The sequence below is a fragment of the Lepisosteus platostomus genome, chromosome 10, assembly GCF_059453375.1.
Source record: "Lepisosteus platostomus isolate fLepPlt1 chromosome 10, fLepPlt1.hap1, whole genome shotgun sequence".
Taxonomy (NCBI): domain Eukaryota; kingdom Metazoa; phylum Chordata; class Actinopteri; order Semionotiformes; family Lepisosteidae; genus Lepisosteus; species Lepisosteus platostomus.
Window position 1 is genome coordinate 17799103 of NC_142620.1, and position 17117 is coordinate 17816219.

The 17117-nt window shown below is 36.9% G+C and overlaps 1 protein-coding gene across 4 annotated transcripts in view; it reads right to left on the reverse strand.

Moving 5' to 3' along the window:
- The window catches only part of mthfd1a (methylenetetrahydrofolate dehydrogenase (NADP+ dependent) 1a, methenyltetrahydrofolate cyclohydrolase, formyltetrahydrofolate synthetase), a 34133-nt gene extending 17304 nt beyond the window's left edge, over window positions 1-16829 (reverse strand). For 3 of the 4 annotated variants that reach the window (XR_015941682.1, XM_088648535.1, XM_088648534.1), the window contains exons 1-13: window positions 9808-10257; window positions 9616-9700; window positions 8924-8983; window positions 8393-8446; window positions 7746-7882; window positions 6365-6465; window positions 5288-5424; window positions 4556-4667; window positions 2179-2306; window positions 1598-1695; window positions 972-1145; window positions 569-705; window positions 152-198 (exon numbers count right to left, since the gene is read on the reverse strand). Coding sequence is in view for 3 of the 4 variants with exons in the window: in XM_088648535.1 (XP_088504661.1) it covers window positions 152-198; window positions 569-705; window positions 972-1145; window positions 1598-1695; window positions 2179-2306; window positions 4556-4667; window positions 5288-5424; window positions 6365-6465; window positions 7746-7882; window positions 8393-8446; window positions 8924-8983; window positions 9616-9700; window positions 9808-9905 (1368 nt within the window). In the remaining variant the exon portion in view is untranslated. Of the gene's footprint in view, window positions 1-151; window positions 199-568; window positions 706-971; window positions 1146-1597; window positions 1696-2178; window positions 2307-4555; window positions 4668-5287; window positions 5425-6364; window positions 6466-7745; window positions 7883-8392; window positions 8447-8923; window positions 8984-9615; window positions 9701-9807; window positions 10258-16570 lie in introns of those variants that run through there. The other variant, XM_088648536.1, reaches the window with a different exon arrangement.
- Between the last annotated feature and the right edge of the window lie 288 nt (window positions 16830-17117).

A 17117-nucleotide genomic window follows, 5' to 3' on the forward strand; every position in this document is an offset into this window, starting at 1 on the left:
ACTTCCTTGATTGCATGGATTTGAACTTTGTTGTTTGTAATCCTTGTTTGCAAGGATTTGCACATGAAAAGAAAAAGCTTTTTCAAACTGCAACAGGTTTTTAGTTTGCTGGCTGTCTAAATGAAATATTACAATATAAGAAATATAATACCTCTTCCATAGGAATCACTTGAGAATATCCACCTCCAGCAGCCCCACCTATGTACAACAAAAACAGTACTCATTGTTCATCATATTCAATATTTATGATAGGAACATACAGTAAATAAAGGTCCTTGTGTTTTAACTGTGTGCATTTTAAATTTGAAACGTTACAATTCTAAAGATATATACCATAATCAACTAAGCTCTATCAGAAATAAGATAATTGAAGCCATTCCACAACTTTCCAAATGTCTACTGTCAATTTGTTATTTAAAAAAAAAAAGCTTTTGGATTTTTGTACACAATTTTAAAAGAAATGCTCTGTTAATGACTATTGCCTTGACGTGATCATTCATTAAAATTGAACCATTTTAGCTTTAAAAGCAAATGTAAACAAGCGGCAAGCACTGAAGTAGGTATTTGCCTTTGATTCCGAAAGTGGGACCCTGGGATGGCTGTCGCACGCAGGCGAAGACATTAAGTTTGAGGTGGGCTCCCAAGGCTTGAACCAGACCAACGGTAGTTGTGCTTTTCCCTTCGCCCAAGGGTGTGGGAGTAATGCTGGAAAGGAAGATGATAGCCCATGAGCTCAAAGAGCACAATGGTAATCGTGAGGGATCCTGCAGTGCATCACAAAAAGCAAAATTCCAGGTTTCTTTAAAGACAGCATAGACATGTAGTCAATCAGTTTCAAAGAGATAGTTCCAATTCCCTAACAAGAGGTTCATCACAGAGGTTTTAACTATTTGAAAAAAGCAAAATATAACAGCTTGCATTAGCCCATATATGATTTTTTAACATCAGAAGTGCTAAAAAGCAGGTCTTACCCCGTTACAACAACATATTTCCCATCGGGCTGGGCCTCCAGTCGTTTGATTGTCGACAGCAGGACTTTAGCTTTGGTTGTGCCATACAACTCCACTTCGTCTGAAAGCAGGCCAATTTCTCTAGCCAATTTATCAATAGGCTTGGGAGTGCATGATCGAGAGATTTCAATATCACTGAGAACAACAAGAAAATCCAATTAGCTGCAATCCCTTATGAAGGGAACATAAGATTACTACTCTCCAAGAAAGATATTTTCTCAGAGAACAATCCTGCTCACTACAACTAAAATCTTGATTCTGGGTAAGTTATAAACACTCTTAAAAGGAAAAGGTTTCTACCAGTAAAACAACAAATAAATCACTGGTGACTTTCAGGGCAGTAGCTGTTATCTTAAGTCTGTTTAAGCTTTAACAAGAGAGCTGGAAGCTTGCAGCATTCTTGCATCAATAATGAAAGGTGAAATGCTGAAAAACAGGACAAAAGCTATAAAACAAATGTAAGGTTTACAACTTTGGCAGAAAATAGTGTACCAAGACTTTTTAAAAGCCTCTGTATATTAAATGCAAGGTACACACTCAAAACACGCAATGAGAAGCGGACATGTACACATACAATTTTCTTATACCTTGGTACAGGATTCTGCAAGTTCAGCTTGTTGTACTGAATGCTCCATTTTCCTGGTCTGAAGGTCTTTAGGAAGCGCTTGGCACTCTCGACTGTATTCTGGTAATGAATGAGAAATAATTACACACTGTGATTAAACACGGGATTACAAAATTGCAGGGAGCATAACAGACCTTTTTCCAAGACTACACAGAGCAATTTATTTTTAAAAAAGCACTGCTTAAATTCCCCCCATTTAAAAATGATGGAGTAGAATTACCAGCAATCATACTGTACACTCTGAATTTCCATTTTTTTTTCCAAATGACAAAATCACATCTCAGATCTTTTTTTAACTAATGGGGCACTGAGGAAGTACTAATAGAGAACTTAAATTCTTAATCCACCCCCTGATTTTGTAACAGGATTTACTTTAGAAATGTGTTACAAAAAAGGACCATTTAAAGCTATAATGATATCTAGTAACCATGACAGTTCATTGTATTTCTAGCACTACACTTACAGAGCAATTTTGCCATCTAATGTCTCCTAATAGGGGTAATATTGAAGAGAATGGTACAAGCACTGTGTCGAACTGTGTACCTCCATTAGCATGGCCACCGTCATTGGTCCAACCCCACCAGGCACTGGTGTTATGAAAGAAGCTTTTTCTTTGGCTGAATTGTAGTCTACATCTCCTACTACCCTCTTTCCACTTGCTTTTGTACTATCTAAAAGCCCAAGAGAGAAAGAACAAAGATTAGAACACTACCGTTTTTACACATTAACATTCAAATGCATCCAGTGACTACACTTTTACCTCACCTTCCAAAATAAAGTATTTAAAGGTCGAATGGTTACCTTAAACAACAGCAATAACATTGCAATCAGCAACGGGTACTTGTTGCACGAAAAAACTAAAGTGTTCTAAGTCACAATTATGAAAGGATTGATAAATATACAAGCGTTAAAGAACTTTAATCATCACCATTTCTAAGAAATGCTTTACATAACTGATAATGAGTCAGTGTGCAGGCATAACTTAAGAATGGCCCTCACCATGACAATGCAGAGATGAATTGGGACAGAGGTAATATTAGCAGCTACAGAAAAACTTTAGATTTTTGTCCTTTTGTCAGAGCAGAACAAAAAGGAAAATAATAATTTTCACAAGAATAAAAGGCTCCCAGACATTCTGGCCTGAAAGTCTACATAATAAACAGAGCTCCCTGAGAAGCTTTCTCTGTATTACTACCAGCAGCGAAGTATAATGGCAACAGCTCTCAGGCTGTGTTGCTATAAATGGCTCCCTTCTGATGTATGATGATTAGTAGCTGTTAGAAATGGATTCTGTGATGTAGTGGCGTTATCAGCCAAATAATGTAATTACGTAAAAATTCAATGGGACTTCATAAAACATCTACATTTTCATCATCATTAGGGGGTGCTCTTCATCACATTCAATTAAATCCAAATCATCCATGCTATTCAAAATCTTTAGCAAATTAAATTAAATCTTTCAGCTTTGTCCCATTTACAATGGTACCCTGGGAAAAAGATTTACTTGTAGAAACAAGAGTCTTAATTGAAAGCGCGGAAGCTGAATTCCTACTACACATTCCAGTGGGATCACTGGGAGTATAAAGAGGTGTATGGCCTGAGACGTGCACGGTTTAATAAATATCTGGATCATTTTCATCTCTTTTGTGCGAGTACAAGGACTGTTGTAAGTAAGCTGAGAAGATTAGAAGATTCAGCAATTGCTCCTTCTCAAAGACAACTAACAAATGATTATCAGCTTTCCCATCATGAAGACTTCAGCCAGCAAAACCCATTACAAGGCAGGAGGTATGAGATATGGTATGAGGTATGAGCCTTACAAGGCAGGAGATATTCTGCCATCACACTCTATTCATTGTTTTGGGGGAAAAAGTCCACACAGGTTTTTTACATTTTGCCAGTACAAATAACACTGTACCAGATAACAAGGTTAGATGCTTGTTCATAATCTTAAGAACCTGTTTAACTGTCCCGCCTTTTCTGGTTTTTCTCTTGTGTGAGCTGCCACTTTTTGCGTTCTGTTGCGTTTCGGCTGTACTCTTGAAAGGTAAAAAAAAAATCTGTTTAAAGACTCATAAGTTCAAAAAAGTGAAATATCAAAATGGATGTTGTGCAAAAAATATATATTCATCTGTAACATACAAATAGCTGTTTTAAGTTCCAAAAAGAACAGACATCATATGATGCTATGCTACTGAAATGGGACTAGTAGAGCGATCCTGGGGCAAAGAGAGAACCCAAGTGCCGAGTGAGAAGCAGCTGAGTCGGTGAAAGCCATAGGCAGCATGCAAGGGACAGTACAGAGAGCAGCGGTATGGGAGACTGGGCTGAGTGGGCAGCATGCACTGAGGGCAACTGCATAGAGAGCCAGCTCAGGACTCAGGACAAGGAAACTCAGAAGGGTGAATCCAGAAGTTGAAGTCAAAGTTTCAATACAAATCCAAAGCCTGGCTGACATATGGATGCATCACGCTGTGGGGAATCCAGGAGAGAAGTAGAAGACGCAAGCAAGGGTCAGAGCTGAGAAACGCACTACAGACAAAGCAGAGAGGTGACCTAAATATGAAGATACCAAGAAAGCAGAGGTCAGTATTCTGAACAAACCCCAAGCTCTGTCAGGTCCACATTTATGTCGAAAACACCTGGAAGGAGCGTGGTCAAAAACCCTCTCCACGTGCTCCAAGTCTCCAGGTGCTTTGTTTCCACGGCAAGTGGCGCAGAAAGATGGGCTGATGGCGAAGTAACCAGCTGCCATGTCACAGCTAGATTGCCCCACTGCTCGGCAGCAGGGGCGGACATATCACATTATCAATGAGAAATATGGACTATATGCTCTAATAACCAAATGAAAGCAAATCAAGAAGAGGGCTAATGAGGTGACTGAGCACTGCTGACCTTTTAAGTTTTAGAAATCGCCCACCTTGAATGTGATTGATGCCACAATCAATGACAACAGCCCCTTTCTTCACCCAGTCTCCCTTCACCATTTCTGCTTTGCCAGCACCAACAACCAAAATATCAGCTTTACCAACCTGAAAAGAACAGAAAATTGTACGGGGATTAATTGCACTCAATCTGCATACTTAATTAACCAAGTTTTTAAAATCAATTTATGAAAGTTTTTCAATACCTAATAGGCAATGAAAATAGCCATGAAATATGGACAAAGGCTTAAATATCCTACTTCTTAAATCAATTAAATTTAATTAATACCACTAATACAATCCATTACTTCACAAATTATTCAAATTTAGGCCTAATGCATATATAGATAGCAAGCTGTGCAAACCAATACTTAAATATTTATATATTACATACATTGGCAGGTTTGTGAACAATGTTCTGGTAGTGCCCTTATAAGTGAGCAAAAACACAGACAGTATGCTAAAATGCTCCAGTTAACATCATAATCCATAAATAAGGCATTTGTTTCCAAGATACAGCGTATAATATATATAACCTTTTTGGCATTACATATTAAACAGTACTATGATGAAACCATTGTAAGAGAGAGCTCTTTTCTATGAAAATAGAAGTATTCATGTAAATTTAGAAACGTTTCTAAAAAGAGAAGATTATTTTTATAAAAAGAAAAGGCATTGCACTATTTCTTGGGTTCTTCAGAACCCAGACATGGACACTGCGACCTCACCTCTGCAGGCAGGTCGGTGGTCTTGGAGTGGCACGTTGTGACTGTAGCATGGTTCCACAGCAGCAGGTCATGCATGGGAGCTCCCACAATCTTACTGCGGCCAATAACCACTGCATTCTTGCCTGCAACCGTCACACCTTGAGAGCACAAAAGCAGTCTTTTAATGTGGAGAACAAATTCAGCTACCTTACTTTGACTTAAGAACAGTATTATTCTCAAGCATCCCATTACATTTGCTAAAAGGCAATGTTTTTCAGGACACTTTCAGCTTAGTGCCTAAAATAGGCTTAGAAATCTGAGAGAAATCTAATATATATAAACTAGTGGTCAAAGATGTAGCACAATAAGAACAAAATTAAATGCCAGAGACATTCAAGCAGATTTCAATTGATACAGTTCTATGTTTGTTTTAAATTGTTTTTAATAGTCTCATAAAAGCAATTAACTACTCAATCTGAAAAGCATAATGGAAGCTAAGCAGTGTTTGCATAGCTCTAAAACAGTGACACGAAGAGACTTATTAAGGCAGGCTTCATAAATATGCGTGTACTTCCAAAACTCCAACCAGAATATTCTGCAAAAGCCAAACATTTAATAAAAATATGGATATAAATACTCTATTAACATACATATTTTCACAGATACCCTTCAACCATTAGCATAGCGGCATGTAATCCCAGTACCAAAAGACTAGGAAGCTTTTTTGTCATTCAAAATAACCATTATTATATACTCAGCCAAGCAAGTGCCAATAGTACCTGGCTTTACAGCTACACTATTTGTACTTAATGGTTAAAACAAGGACCTGCAGGAATGAACCTCCCAGGTCCACCTGTCAGTGCTGGAGCTCCACGGTGCCTCAACAGATTAAAGCCAGCTGGAGGTGTGGCGCTTCTCTCAGCAACTTCACTGAAAGCTTGCAAGCTCCTGTATGTTTTTCTGAAAACCAAGAGGACCTTGACCATCAAATGCCCAGCCTATCCCCACGCTCTGCTGATAAAAGACTCCCTGTAACAGTCAGCTAGTGACACGATCCAAACTCATACCAGCTTTGGCCTTTACTTACTGAATACATACCTGTCTGTCTGATGAGCTCCATGCATCCCTTTGGAGTACAAGGGATAAAACAGTTTCCCAAATCACCACGTGAAAGCTTTCCTGCATTTATACTTGTAAGCCTAAAAACAAAACAGGAAGTAAAAAAAAAAAGCAAGAGTAAGGAAACTGTTTTCTATCAAGAGCTACATTTACTGTATATAAGAGGCATAAAAAGAACTCATGGCCTGCCGAGCTCAGGTGCATTTTCAAAACATAATTTAATCTTAGCCGTCACAAATCAGTGATTACCTGTTTAGCATTGGTCTCATTCTACATCCCATACAATTAGATTTTTCAAAGGCTGGAAAATTGTATTTTCTCTAACCTGAAGTCTCACTCTGATTGACCCTGTAACCTTTATCACACTGCAACTACAAGCACAGATATTTTTTAAGGAAATCCAAAGTACCAGCTACTTCAAAACACTTTTACAATTATCAGCCCCGATACAAAAGCCTAATTACTGATTTGCCACAAACCGATAGATTAAAGAACACTACAAAAATTAATTTATTAGATTGTCATTTTAAGATGTAATCACATGAAAACATTATTTTGATTGTAGATTCTAATGATCTGCAAATGGTTACATCATACATTGTTAAGAACACAGACTTTAGTACAGTCATGTTTCATCTGTTCAAATGAGAACTGGGCATGAAAATTATTTTTATGAAAAACATTTTTTATGGCAGAAAACCAAATGTAGGAACAAGAAAAAAGAAAGACAAACAAAACTAATTTTAAATGTCACCTCTCATTGGAAGCACAGACCATTGTGCACAAATATCAATAACACTTTACTTTGGAAAAAAAAATTACTTGGTCTTGCTTATATTAAATACAAGAAAAAAAAAGTACAACACGCTGGTTGTCGTCAAGCAGAACATATTTTCAATGGCAGATCATGAAACAAGCCATCTATGAATAACACTGTCCACTTAAAAAATGAAGTGAATATTGGAATACTTAAGCATAATAAACTAAATGAGATATTTATTAAGTAATAGGTATTAAAACCAGACTGCCTGTATTGCAAAGAAAGAAACATTAGCTATCTGGCCACATGCCTCTGAATGAGAATCAAAACATTAACATCTATAATTAATAAAAAGAAAAAAAAGGTTAAAGCATGGAGAAAGCCAGGATACAGCATACTGCAAAAAAAATTATTTACTAAAAGTTTTTTTTATATGTGAACATACGCCTGTTCATTCAGTTCTATAACATACTTTGGATTAAGCTGAAAGTGTGATAAGATTAACAGCAAACAGTTATTTTTCAGTTAATTTTAAAAGTATTCCAATGCTGAAGATACCACAAGCAAACACAAGACAGCATTATATGAAGAAACAATTACCCATCCACATCCTTCTCGGGGGCAACAGTGTTGGTCACCTTTTCTGTATCAATAGGGTTGACAGAATCCAATGGGAGCTGCACAATAAGGCCATGGACATTGGGGTTTTCGTTCACCTGGACAATGTTTCTTAAAACCTATAATAGAAAAGGTATTCATGTGGATCACTTGGATGTCGCACCCCATGTTGTCTCTACCATACTATAACTTGAAGAGGAAGAATGCCGAGATCAGGGAAAAAACCCCGGCTCTTATTCTGATGAGGATGTTGGATCTGTCACCTAAGCTATTTGAACTTTCCAAGAGTACAAAGTGTCACATTGATCTCTGCATTGGAATTTTATCAATAAGAGGCTTTCTGTTAAGGAATGCACAAAGGAATGCTAAGGGCTTTTTTGTGTGGTTGAAAAAGACAAGATATTTAAACAGTTATTAGTTCCGGAATATGCAAGGTGTCTTTTATAATTCATAAAATACTTATACTCAAGGATACTTAGTGCTCAAGGAAAAAAAGAATCTTGGAACAAAAAAAAAACACATAAGCAACTTTTACTTTTATATAAGAATTTACATTAAGAATCCAAATTATAATAGAGCACAAAACACCAGGCTCTCGATTCTTGGCAAAATCCCATGTCATTACTTACCTCATCTTCTGTGGCAGTCTTTGGCAGTCTCACATGGTTGGCATTAATCCCAATCTTGAAAACACAAACGGGATTAAGACATTTTTGTACATTTTAATGGTGTTGTTATTTACTTCCAACGGATGAAAGAGGGCTAAATTCCACCTTTAATATTTTTTAGGAAGCAGCAGTCACCTCAGCTTTAAAAAAGGATGACTCCAACTTTGGTCCACACATCTTAAAAAGCAGGTACAAAATGAGTCTAGTTTGGGTAATTGATATTTAATATCTGTAAGGAAAGGACTTTTAAACACTCAAGTGACAAATATGGCATAAGATTGCATATAATGTGGATATTCAATGACAGAAACCAAAAAACAAAAAAACAATTTCTTTAAAACAAAAATCACTAAACAAATCAGTGCAAAAGATGTTTTATTCAATAAATAATTGGAAGTGCCAGTTAGATGTAAAATATATCAGAAAAATTATCAACTGCAAACGTTCAGAATAACAGCACCATGGTATTTAGCAACTAATTTACATAATTACCTCAGCTGCTGCTTTTAGCTTCATGCTAATGTAGAGGTTTGAATCATCTCGGTCTCCAACCTAAAAAAGAAGCGCAATTCACCTTTTCACTTCAACAACTTTTCAGTTCACTCTCCTGCAATACAACACATAATGTGACATTTTATTTCGTGAATTGAGCAGACATAATAGCTCACTCAATATAACAAAATTGTGTTAGATATACAAAGAACTAGGGACATTATGACCTTGATACCTCAATATTTTTTCCCCAAAATACTTCACTTAATGCATTACATACAATAGTTCCATGGTGATAAATGGTAGTAATTCATCCCTTTTAAATTTGCCTTTTCAGCATGTCTTTGGGAGGAAATTGGACTTACTGTATAGTCAAAAATAATTTAAAAAAAAACATCATTACAGAAACATGAGCGAGAAAATGCTATACAAAAGCATTCTCTCATATTGCTTAAATTACAATAAATGACAGCATACTAATAGTTTTGCTCATACAAGTCTATGCTAGTGTGGTGCAAGACACACTAGATATTTCTTAGATGGCAAAACATCGAAAACACAAATTCTATAGTTTTATTAAATGTTCCCTGTATGAAAAGAGAAACAAAAGAAAGCCAAAATATGAAATTTAGATCTGCTTTTGCAAGAAAGGCAGCAGAAAATTATTTTAAAATCTCAAATATAATACATACCTGCAGTACGACAAGCCCTGGTCTAAATCCAGGACACTGCTCCTTCATCTCCTCTACCTCCTTCTTTAGCCTCTCCCTCACTTGCCTGGAATCACAAGAATTAGCAGCTTAGTAAGGTGGCACTGACTAGCATCAGCATGAGCAAGACAACTGGAATTTGAGTCTGATTCTGCAAGTGTGTAGAGATCTTACAAGGCCGTCTTTGATCCTGAAACCACCATGGCCATCACCATCCTCACTCCCCAGCATCTTGGCAGATGGTTCAGCGTTGGAAGTGCACCGGAAAACATTGCACACAGCTGGAAAGGAGCCCCACAAAAAGGGGGGCAGAGAGGGGCTTGCTTTGAAAAGTACCAAACAATCGTATTAATGAAATGGCGGAACACAGCACAGCTGGCAAACTATGTCTGGCCACAGCTCCAAAAGAAATGTGCTGGCACCTAACAGGACCAAATGAGGAAGCACTCTGGGGGCCAGCCAGTGGAAAAGTCCAGTCTGTTACCTAGCTATTCTCTGCAGTACTCTAAAGTTCCTGGCTACAGAACACACTGGCAGCTCCATTTTTCAGCAATATCTTATCATAGTAATGGATTAATGTGTGGTGTTTTTCCATGATCTGCTGTAGACTTCACGGCAACTGTGAATCAGGTCAGTGAAATACTGTCAAGGTTAAGAGATTAGCATGAAGTCAGATTCTGCAACTTTCAAAATACAGTGGTTATGTGGTTAAACTGTAACCACAACATAGGCTGTCAGGGGGCAGAGCGATGGCAAGCCAATCAGCAATCTCTGTAGATGGGAGTGAAGCCTTAAAAGTGGTTTCATTCCAGACTCGTTATAAAAGCTGCTTTAGTGTATCTATAGGAAATGAGGCAAAACGTCTTACATTTCATTCCTATTCAAGATATCAAAGCCTGTTTTTACACCATTTACAGCACTATACAGTACATACTAAAAAGATATAATGTAGACAGCTAAAATACTTTACTTGGAAAGGCTTTCTGTGACAATGATGGGGGTTTTGTCTTCCATCTACAATTTAAAAAAATGACTATTGCAATATTCCTTTTTAAAATGACAATTACAATATATGGGAAAAGAAACACCTAATGCTGTGATTTGTGTAGATATTAAAAATTTAGGGTTTACAAGTATGGTTCTTGTAAAGCAATACTTCCTCATGTTAAAAACACATTGCTATCTATTTCAGTGAAATCTACATTTTCAAATATTTAAGAATAATTCATGATCAGAATAAGCAGTACCTTGACACAGTGGATATTAAAAGCTGCAGTAGAATAATACTTTTAAAAAAGGAATAAAGATTAAACAAATGTGGATTGACTAAGACTATCTAGACAACCTTTCGCTTTCAGCAATTAGAAAAATGCTTTGTGCGTTGTATAATAAGGCATAAAGCACAGCAGTTCAAAAGGCAAGAGCTTATCCGCGTTACTGTAGTGTTAAGCGGACTCCTCTCGACTCAAAAGACTGGGAAGTTTACCCCAGTTACTCCAGTCCACCAAAATGTATTCAAGTCCCTTACTCAAGGCACAACAGCTGTGTCAGTTACCAATCCCACTACACTAATGCTGTCGTACAGAGTAATAAAAAGTGAGGATAACTTTCATGATCTACCATCCTGCAGGGACTATCATGGTGTTCAAGGCACTTGTTTTCTCATTGTTGCTAAGATGATGGTACAGGTAAATACAGTATATGATACAGTACAGTATTAATTCCACATATTTACCAAGAAACTCAAGCCTGGAACTGGAGTTCAGAGCACAGTGGTCAATCCCTTAATTGCTAGTTATATAAAATGTCATGATACACACAGCAAAATGCTTAAAAATGAAGAATACAACATCACTTCCATATAGTTGCCAAAATGTGTTGATTTATGCGACTTATGAGCAATTTATGGGTGAGGGAGAATGAAAAACAAAGTTCCAAAAGAGTTATTTGAATTTTTTTTCTATAAGACAAATTACATGTAAAATTCTGTCTAAGCTGTCATCATCAACTCTCCTACTACAGCATTCAAAGATGATTTTTTTTATGGAAAAGTATCATATCGTGAAGAAATCAGTCCTTAATGATAGCTTCCAAAGCATTTTATGGAACTGTGCTTCGGTTGTAACTATTGCAAACAAAACAAAGCTTCTGCATGGTTCTATTGTGGCCAAAAGAGAGGGAAAGAGAATTTTCAATTTGACCTAAGCCAACCGCAGAACAGCTTTTGTCTAGTAAGCGAACAGGCAAATGCCAATAACTTTGTTTAGTGATGCAGTGGAGATTTACACTTTTAAGTATATATGTATACTATGAAGTCCGGCTACTTTCAATCAATATGAAAGAAACAACATCATTTTAATAATTTAAAACACTTCTAAGAGAATATATTAAAATCAGTTATCTGGTCTGAAAACCCCATAGAGCAGCCTGAAGGAATCATTTAATTCCATTACATATCAGCTGCCTAATACACAGAGGTCAACTCACACTCCAGGAAACAGCAGCATCAACTTATACTCCATCTTCTCTGGCTTTAAAATAATCATAATACTTAAGAAACCAAATTAACTTAGTCTTGATTAACGGGCACAATTTGAAAATTGAAAGAGACATGTCATGTTATTCCTATTAAAAGAACCTTATGCCCAATATAGAGCCCGTGTTGAAAAAATTAGTAAATGAGCAATGGCAGGTCTACAATTAACAGCAGGGGCTTAGTCCTATGACAATCATGTGCTACAAGATGTACTGTATGTAAAACAATCTCTATACAATAATATTAAAACACCCATAACACTAGTTTTAACCATCTGAAAGACAAATATAGACTATAGATCCCTATCCACAATGCCTGAATTGAGAATTGAGTATTTTATTTTTTTAAAGAAGCCATGTTGAGGGATAAACCTTCTAGACCTCCACTTTCTGAGTACTAAGAAAACTACTCCATAGCAAACTTAGCTTGAGCACACAGCATGAACTGCAGGCCTGTGAACAACATATTCCAGAAAAGAGAGAGGAACATGTCAATATGCTTTCAAACCTAAAACTTTCATTTCTGAATCCAATACATAACATTTGTTTTGCACCATTTCTTTTTCATTGGTTCTGCTAAAAAACTCTACTCATCCACACTGACCAGCAAAATGTTGACACTGGACACACAAAAAAGCATCATTAGTGTTCTAGTATAGTCAACTCCATTTTTAAATGAGCAGGATGTCACATTCCATTACATCAGAGACACATATAAGACATACATCATCCAGAACAATTTAAAATGTATTTTTCTTTCTCTAACTTATGCAAATTATGCCTCTAGCTGTATATTGAGTATAAAGCAAGATAAAGTGCTGAAAAAGGTTTTTCAGTGTCTTGTTAGCAGTACTGAACCATTACAAGAGCTTGTTGATCAAGTGCAGATCAGATCAAGGATTCTTGTATACTGCTTCTGATATTACCCTGTCCTTTTTTTTTTAAATAGGAACCATGTTAAGGAAAGTGTTTTATCCTAAAAATGTTGTTTACGGACATAGCTGTGCTGCAGAAGCAGCTGGATACTTAGAACAAAGTGCGATAGCACCCAACTCGTCAAGGACACGGGATGTTTTAATAATGTTTATCTCTGCTGCTTGAAGAAGGGAGTATGAGAAACTATTTGAATAACTGCTCTTCTTTGTTTAAAGCAAAAACCTATAAGGACGTGAAAACTACTGCTTTGCCTGTCCTTGAAGTGTTATATAAGCTTAAAAAAAAAGATATAAAACAAGGGCTCTCCCTGCTTGCTTTTGAATCAGCCTTTACTTCTCTGCACAGACAGGTGATGACTTTTTCCCATAAAGACCTTACTGAGGGAATGAGAACACCTCTACTGGCTCTTCTCTGATTAAATTCCACGACAACCACCAAAAGTAGACATTTGTGCGACTATGAATATGTCATTTGAAAGAACCACACCCTCAGACATTTCTGTCTTTTTATGAAAAGGATGACGTTTTAAATGTTTAGTCTTTATGGTGGATTTTACAATGTTAAAAAAGCCTATGATATAAGAGGCAAGTAAATATCTATTACTTTCCATATTTTCTTGGAATCAAAAATGTTTGTTTTTTTCCTCCTAAAAACAGCAGTGTTGTGCAGGTGCAGCCTGCTGAAGTCTTAAACCACTGAATTATAAGGTACTGTGAGACTTCAACCTTGAGAGATCAATTACCAGTCATAAGACTGAACTGAGGGCAGGTGTCATGATGCTTCACCACTGTTGCGTCCTGGGTTAGATTCGAGAGGGGTTCTTCCCCACATGGGTATACAGGTTTTCCAGTTTTCCCCAAGACATTTTCGCAAGGTAAAATTGAGTTTCGAAATTGTCCAGCAACAAGCTGGCATTTCATCCAGTGTTTAAGCATTTCCTTGCGCTTGTGTTTCCATGGTAGGCCCATGATTACCAACTTCCTTACCAGGAATAAGCTGCTTACTGATAATGGATGGAAGACTCAATTTACTTAATGATGATTATTTCTAAATGTTTTTCAACAATAAATGAACATCTGGCAAATCACCGGGGTTCTCATTCTTTTCTTACAATCGCCAGCGATTGCATTCAAAACATTATGCAGGAAACTTGTCACAAGGACATTAATTATTTTATTGAGAAGACAATAAACAGAAGCACAGCAATATTCACAACACACTAAACTATACATCAAGTTGAAAGTTCACAGTTGATTAAGAAGAGAACACGGATATATAAAGAAATTTAAAATGGAGAGGTATGGACCTATTATTAATGTGTGTAATGGATCAACACAGCCTGCTGCTGGCAAAAAAAAATCTCAAATAAAGTTAACATCCTTGGAGTCAGTGACCTAAAGGTTCATCTATGCTATTCATGGTTTTGGAATCAACAATCGACCATGAACGCAGAACAGAGTGACCAAAGTCTCTGGAATTGGATGCCCTAGAACCAAGGTGCTTGAGATTGGTACGAATAGATGTACTGTAGTCAATCTTTGAACTCCTACAAATCTTCTATGAGGATACAGACAGCTCATGTTCAGTCACTAAACAGCTGACAATAGCCACTGAGATAAAGTAAGAGGCGATGCAATAGAAGAACAAAAATACCTAGCCCTTCAAGAAATTCCACACCTAGGTGCAATTATGAATATGCAATGACTCTATAAGTTTCAACGCCCACATTGATGAATACCTGTTTTACACAAAACTACAATTATAAAGGAAGATGAAGTGGACTGAAGAAAACAATGGGGCATCTTAAAATATCAAAGCTTAGAGACCATTCTGAGCAGCCTGTAACTACAAAAATAATATTCACTTTTAACAGAGCTTTGCCACCTCTTAAATACCCAGATCATATGGAACTAAGCACAAGATTACACTAATGTCAGTAGGAGCATGCTAGTTGTGCTTTCTATAAGCTTTCTGTTGACTGCTGACAATGACAATTAGAAATTTAGAGTGGAACACAGAGCACGTTTTGGCTTTGCAGCCTTTTTGGTTCATTACTGAATAATAATCATTTGCATTAATTTTCACCCTGAAAGTCACTACTACACACCAAACCAGATAGAAGAATGAAAAAGTACTTAATTAAATCATGGTGGAACTTTATGTCAGATTATGCAAGCCCAAAGAGGAATTCAGCCAGGACAATGGGGTTAACACTCAGTCTCTTACATTCTTTAATAAACATGTAGTTGGGGCTTCGATATAATGTGAAGGATAGAACCACTTAAATCAGTGTCCATGGTCTCTAAGAATAAGAATTTTTGGAATTCTGATAAACAGAGAAGAGTGCCACCTACTGGTCCAACAATACCACAAAAATCAAGGACACCTAACTCTGGTCCTCAAGGGCTGCTGTCCAACAGTTTTCAATGTCTCTTTAAATCTCCAACTTATTCTGAACTAGGAAAGGCTTCAACTTATCCTGTTAAGCAAATAATAAGTTTCACTCAGGCTCAGGAGGAAACTCAGAAACCCACTGGCCAACCAAGACTAGAGTTGTGCACCCCTGACTTAAAGTAACACCCTGATTTTCCTTGGAGGTACTGTGTACCAGCCCAGTTTTGCTTGGCTTCTGATAGGAGATAGGAGATGCTGCCAATAAGAAAAAAAAATCTCCAAATAAAGGACGTTACTGTCAGATCATAAACTGTTCAAAGAAAATCTTATACAAATAGCAAATTGTCTCAAAATCAGCATATGCATAAGGATCTGAGGAAGTCTTTGCAGCCTCTGCAGAGCATTAGCAATGAACAAGTATCATTGTTGTAATGAAATTACTGTATTTGCAAAAACCTTTGTAAGGATATGAACAAGAGGATTTTCCCCCAACTGCAGTTTTCTACGTTAACTTCAATATGTCTAATGAGCTGACGTACAGAATGCCCTGTAAACCATTCTGAACGTTTATGTTATACAATGAAGATTATTTAACGTATGGTTACGAATAAATGTTTTTAAGGAGGAAAGTGTTTAGCTAGCTTGGAACCTCGAGTTTACAAGAAATTGCTCCAGGCGAAAGTTCCACCCCAAGTCACAACCAAGGCCAAAACAATGAGTGTCGAAAAAAGCTTTAAACAAGAATTCCTGCAACAGCCGTACATTTCAATAAAAAAGAAAATATTTCGCGGCTATATTGTTTCAATAAGTAAAACTTCTTGCACACTTTGTGGCTAAATACCTTTACAAACTGTGCTCTTAAATAATCGGGTTCAAACTTGAGTTAGGCATAAAACTGTTTTTAATGTCTTATGCAGATATCAGTACATAAAATCCATGACATTTAAGATTGCATACACTGAAATTCAAGTTCTCAGTGCAGTGACGGCTGCGTTCAGCTACCTAAACTCATATATGTCCTTCAAAATAAAAAGTACGAAGAACATATTTTGCATAAAAAAGTCACACTTACGCTGCAATATCCTTGCCATTTATTATCTGCGCAGACATTGTAGATCCTTACGCTTGTTCGTCGTAAACACCTCTCAAACTTTTTCTGAAGTCGAAACTGACTAACTTCGCTCCAAAGTCACTTGCGGACTCCTGCGCAAAAAGTCTTTGATTCTTAAATCAAGCCAAATGCTCCCAAGCACATGGGTTTTACAGTAAACGATCTTAAAGAAGTTCGTGAATAGCTAGAAACGTATTACTTCTCTAACCCCCAAGAAGGAGGGACAAAGTCTGGATGATCTGTATTTAACCAATCCGGAATCAGGTTATACCTGTCACGCAATACTTTGAAGTGAACCATCTAATCAGAGCGCAGCGTTTGCGGGGGTGTTGCAAAAGTTTGAGGAAGCGCGATAAATGTAATTTCTGCAAACCATAGCGTGTCCAAGTTCAATGTGCATCCACGTGACTTTGGAGTTTGTGATTATAATTAAACTTATAGTTAATGGTTTTTCACAACATAAAGAACAGACGATAAAGGAATGCTTAAACATTTGTTGTATAATAAT